This window comes from Triticum aestivum, chromosome 1D, assembly GCF_018294505.1.
Source record: "Triticum aestivum cultivar Chinese Spring chromosome 1D, IWGSC CS RefSeq v2.1, whole genome shotgun sequence".
NCBI classification, from domain to species: Eukaryota; Viridiplantae; Streptophyta; class Magnoliopsida; order Poales; family Poaceae; genus Triticum; species Triticum aestivum.
In genome coordinates this window covers 43,694,440-43,699,165 of record NC_057796.1, presented here as the reverse complement: position 1 = coordinate 43,699,165, position 4,726 = coordinate 43,694,440, and the positions used below count along the sequence as shown (strand labels likewise).

Below are 4,726 nucleotides of genomic sequence, written 5' to 3'. Positions count from 1 at the left end.
CTTAGGATGTACACACCTTACAAAGTGTTAGTTCAATTGATAGACAGGTCTCCGTATGTAGTATATAGTGAAATCTTTAAAAGGTCTTATATTTAGGAACGAAGGGAGTATCTGGTTGGGCATAACTTTGGCTTTTACACTGTGCCTTATAAGCCAAAAAGCACATGTTTATGTGTTTTTGGATTTGACTTTTGGATTATACAATAGACATAAATTGGTGCAATAGCCCATAAATATGTTTTTAGCGGAATAGATTGGGGAGGGGCATTTGGCTCCCGGGAGCATTTGCTCCTGGATGAACAGTACTGCAAAAAAGATGGTAAAATGTTTTTAAAAATATTGAATTTTTTTGTGGATGTTTGTGTTAGTATCGCAAGCATGGTTGACAATTTTTATGGGCAACAAGCAGTAGTGTTTCGCTGGTGAAAACAAATTTAGGGTAACATTTGGTGTTCAAAATTGTTTTTTTTTTCACAGCCCAAAATGCTTAACCTTTTTGTCAAAAAAAATTGCAGGTAACATTTGGATGCAACTATAAGTACATTAAAAAAATTGTCGGGATTTTATTTGACATTTGAAAAATTATTTTTACCGCGCCAAAGCGCGTGCTCCCGGAAGCCAAATTGATTTCCAATAAATATATGCTTTTCGGCTTATAATCGAGAGTGCTAAGCCCACCAAACACCCGGCCATCAACATCGTCTTCCACAACACTACTTGAAAAAGTATTTATTCTTTGAAAACGAATATATCCACTCAAATTTACGACTCAATACTTAAGCAGTTGGGCTGCTTCTCGGAGCACTTTGATTGCAGGGGATTCTTGTGAGAGAAATCAAACACCAAAACTGCAACATTTTTTTAGTTTCCCTAAACCGCTACATTGATCTCCTGTTCACCTCACGAAACACACACCCAAAAAAAGGTGTCCCATTACTAAGCCGACAGGTCCATCATGTCCTAATCCAATGCAAATGTGTGTTCCCACCTGAAGAATACAAGAAGGATATTATAAGGCAAAGTATATCGTTGGGTGACTAGTTTAATTAAATAGTGATAATTCAAATCATTCAAACCAAAAGCATAAAGAGTTGATCTTTTTCACCAACCATTTCTCTTCAAACCCTAGGAGGGCCAATCTCTGGGCACACATCGTCACCACCTCTCCTCCACCCGCCCCCTCCCCCTTCTCTAGCTCTGTCAGTGTGGGGGTGTGAGGAGGCTCAGAACTATTGGATAGAGTTATAGCTTTCACCCGATTAAGGGCTCGAAGATAGGTATTAGTTGTCCGTCGCTTTGGACACATGGAGCAAGATGATGCAATACCACCTACAACAGCAGCAAAAAAATGAAGCAAGGTCCAACGAACGAGACCAACACACCTTTAAAAATCATCGTCATCATCTTCTAGAGCAACACTTCAAAAACATATTTAGTCTTTTAAAAGAGGATATATTCACTCAAATTGATGAATAATACTTTGGCAGCTTCTCCGAGGCACTTAAATTAGACGAAGTATTGAGAGAGAAAGCAACCTTGTCCTAAGCCACAACATTAATCACATGTTCATTACATCAAACACCAAAAAATCTCCCATATTCTCCCAAATGCACGCTCCCAGTTGAAGAATACATGAAAGATGATTTGAGGGAGCGTCTAGGTCTACACTCACTATGGATCAATAAATTCTCAGCTAAATTTATAAATTTGTTAATACAAACTGCAAACAATATTTGTCTTTCTAGAGATTTCAACAAGTAACTACATACGGAGCACAATGAGTGAATCTACACTCTAAAATATGTCTATATACATCTGTATGTGATAGTCCATTTGAAATCTCTAACAAGACAAATATTTAGGAACGCGGGAGTATAAACAACTGTCCATTTATAGTAGAAAAAAAAGATCTTAAAAACTGTACCGTTTGTTTTCATCATAGCTGAAAAACTTGCATGTATATCAATGTCTAGATTCATGGATCTAGTAAATGTCAAGATAGACGGTCCTTTTGTTGCTGAGATTTTATCTAATACTCGGTGAACTTAGGATTAGCAAATCTGGTAAGTAATTTAAAGGGCATGGTTGCTAGTTTACCACATCCTTCACACCGAAGGACGAAAAACGTGGGCAAAAGATTCCCCAAATACCCAACGAGATTTGGAATCTCCTCCCCTCTCCGTGTGGTCGTGTGGACACATCTGCCCCCCTCACACCTCAGCGTTTGACCCTCGCGACGGCGGCACCTCAACCCCCTCCCTCCCTGAATCAATCCCCTTCCTTAAAAAGATCCACCAGACGAACGCACTCCTACAGCCACACGCGCGCCGGCCGCCGCCATGACGAGCCCCATCATCCCGCGGACCGACGACGGCGGCCAGGCCGCGGCGACGAGGGTGGGCCGCCTCAACGCCGCGGTGGAGCGGTCCTGGGTGGGCCGGCGCTTCCGCCTGGCCGCGCGCGGGACCACCTTCACCACGGAGCTCCGCGCCGGCACCACCACCTTCCTCACCATGGCCTACATCCTCGCCGTCAACGCCTCCATCCTCTCCGACTCGGGCGCCACCTGCTCCGTCGACGACTGCGCCAACCCCTCGCCGGCCTGCAAGTTCCCGCCCGTCGACCCGGGGTACGCCGCCTGCCTCTCCCGCGCGCGCCGCGACCTCATCGTCGCCACCGCCGCCTCCTCCGTCATCGGCTCCTTCATCATGGGCGCCTTCGCCAACCTCCCCATCGCGCTCGCCCCCGGCATGGGCACCAACGCCTACTTCGCCTACACCGTCGTCGGCTTCCACGGCTCCGGCACGCTCTCCTACCGCAAGGCCCTCGCCGCCGTCTTCATCGAGGGCCTCGTCTTCCTCCTCATCTCTGTAGTTGGGCTGCGCTCCAAGCTCGCCCAGCTCATCCCCAAGCCCGTGCGGATCGCGTCGTCCGCGGGGATCGGGCTCTTCTTGGCCTTCATCGGCCTGCAGAGCAACCAGGGGTTCGGGCTCGTCGGGTTCAGCACGTCCACGCTGGTCACCCTCGGCGCGTGCCCGGCCTCGCAGCGCGCGTCCGTGGCGCCGGTGATCACGTTCCCCAACGGCACGGTGGCGCTGATGCCCGGCGGCACGGTCTCCGGCGGCATACTCTGCCTCTCCGGCCGGATGACCTCCCCGACCTTCTGGCTCGCGGTGGTCGGCCTCCTCATCATCGCCTTCTGCCTCATCAAGAACGTCAAGGGCGCCATGATCTACGGCATCCTCTTCGTCACCTTCATCTCATGGCCGCGCAACACCGCGGTCACCGCGTTCCCGGACACGCCCGCAGGCGACGAGGGCTTCAGCTACTTCAAGAAGGTGTTCGACGTCCACCGCATCCAGTCCACGGCCGGCGCGCTCGACTTCAGCGGCATCGGGCACGGCTACTTCTGGGAGGCGCTCATCACCTTCCTCTACGTCGACATCCTGGACACCACCGGCGGGCTCTACTCCATGGCGCGCTTCGCCGGCTTCGTGGACGACGCCACGGGGGAGTTCGAGGGGCAGTACTTCGCCTTCATGTCCGACGCCACCGCCATCGTCTTCGGCTCGTTGCTGGGGACGTCCCCGGTGACGGTCTTCATCGAGTCGTCCACGGGGATCCGCGAGGGCGGCCGGACGGGGCTCACGGCGCTCACCGCGTCCTTGTACTTCACGGCGGCGCTGTTCATCACGCCGCTGCTGGCGTCCATCCCGTCCTGGGCGGTGGGGCCGCCGCTGGTGCTGGTGGGCGTGATGATGATGCGCGCCGTGGCGGAGGTGGACTGGGAGGACATGCGGCAGGCCGTGCCGGCGTTCATGACGCTGGCGCTCATGCCGCTCACCTACTCCATCGCCTACGGCCTCATCGGCGGCATCGCCTCCTACATGCTGCTCCACTCGTGGGATTGGGCGTGCGATGCCGCCGCCAGGCTTGGTTGTCGTCCTCGTCGGAAAGTGGGTGGCGGCGAGGCCACGCGAGCCGATACACCAGTACGTAGCAACAGTGGCAGTGCCAGTGGCAACGGGGAACATGGGAAGGACGTGTCTCACGTGGAATTGTCCTAGTATAGTAGCACTTTCTCCTTTTCAGTTTCTCGCTGTAGTTATGTTTTGTTTGTGAATTGTTTTCTTAGAAAGAAGGACTATATACTCGGTGCTAAATTAATGACGCCAAACCTGAAACGGCCAAAGACAGCAAACAAAACAAGCAAAGCAGTATGTCTATGGTTCTCCTGTGTAGTATTCTTCTACGGTTGTGTCGGTTGCTCGTACTATGTTTTAAAAGTTGAAACTTAAAAATAAAATAAAAAAACTCACTCAAAATGTCTTATTTGAAAGCCCTCGTTGTGTGCTCAACCTATGTTAATGAACCGTCAAATCCCTTAACATGTGTCCTACTGGTAATATCTTGTTGGGTATTTGGGGATTTTTTTTGCCCTTCACATTTGTCTATTTTTTGTACAAACACTCTCGGGGAAATGAAAAAAAAGTTACATTGAAGTCCCTGGGAGTCGACCATCTTCATGTTGCGAAATGGATCGATGGCGCGCCGCGCGTACCAATAAACCATGCAGGCCATTGCTCAGAGAATACCAACCGACTGAAAAACACACCCTTGAGCCATCGATGTCACACAGGCAAACTGTCGAGATGGGGTGACTCTACGAAACCTTATTCGTTGGATCGGCACCGGCAACATCTACAAACAAGGTATTGGAGAAGAC

At 50.4% G+C, this 4,726-nt stretch overlaps 1 protein-coding gene across 1 annotated transcript; it reads left to right on the top strand.

The window, feature by feature from the left end:
* Window positions 1-2,203: 2,203 nt before the first annotated feature.
* On the top strand, window positions 2,204-4,220 carry LOC123180182 (adenine/guanine permease AZG1-like). The gene has a single exon (XM_044592150.1). It carries the CDS (start codon window positions 2,340-2,342, stop codon window positions 4,065-4,067), a length of 1,728 nt encoding a protein of 575 aa, XP_044448085.1. The 5' UTR covers window positions 2,204-2,339; the 3' UTR covers window positions 4,068-4,220.
* The last annotated feature ends 506 nt before the right edge of the window (window positions 4,221-4,726 follow it).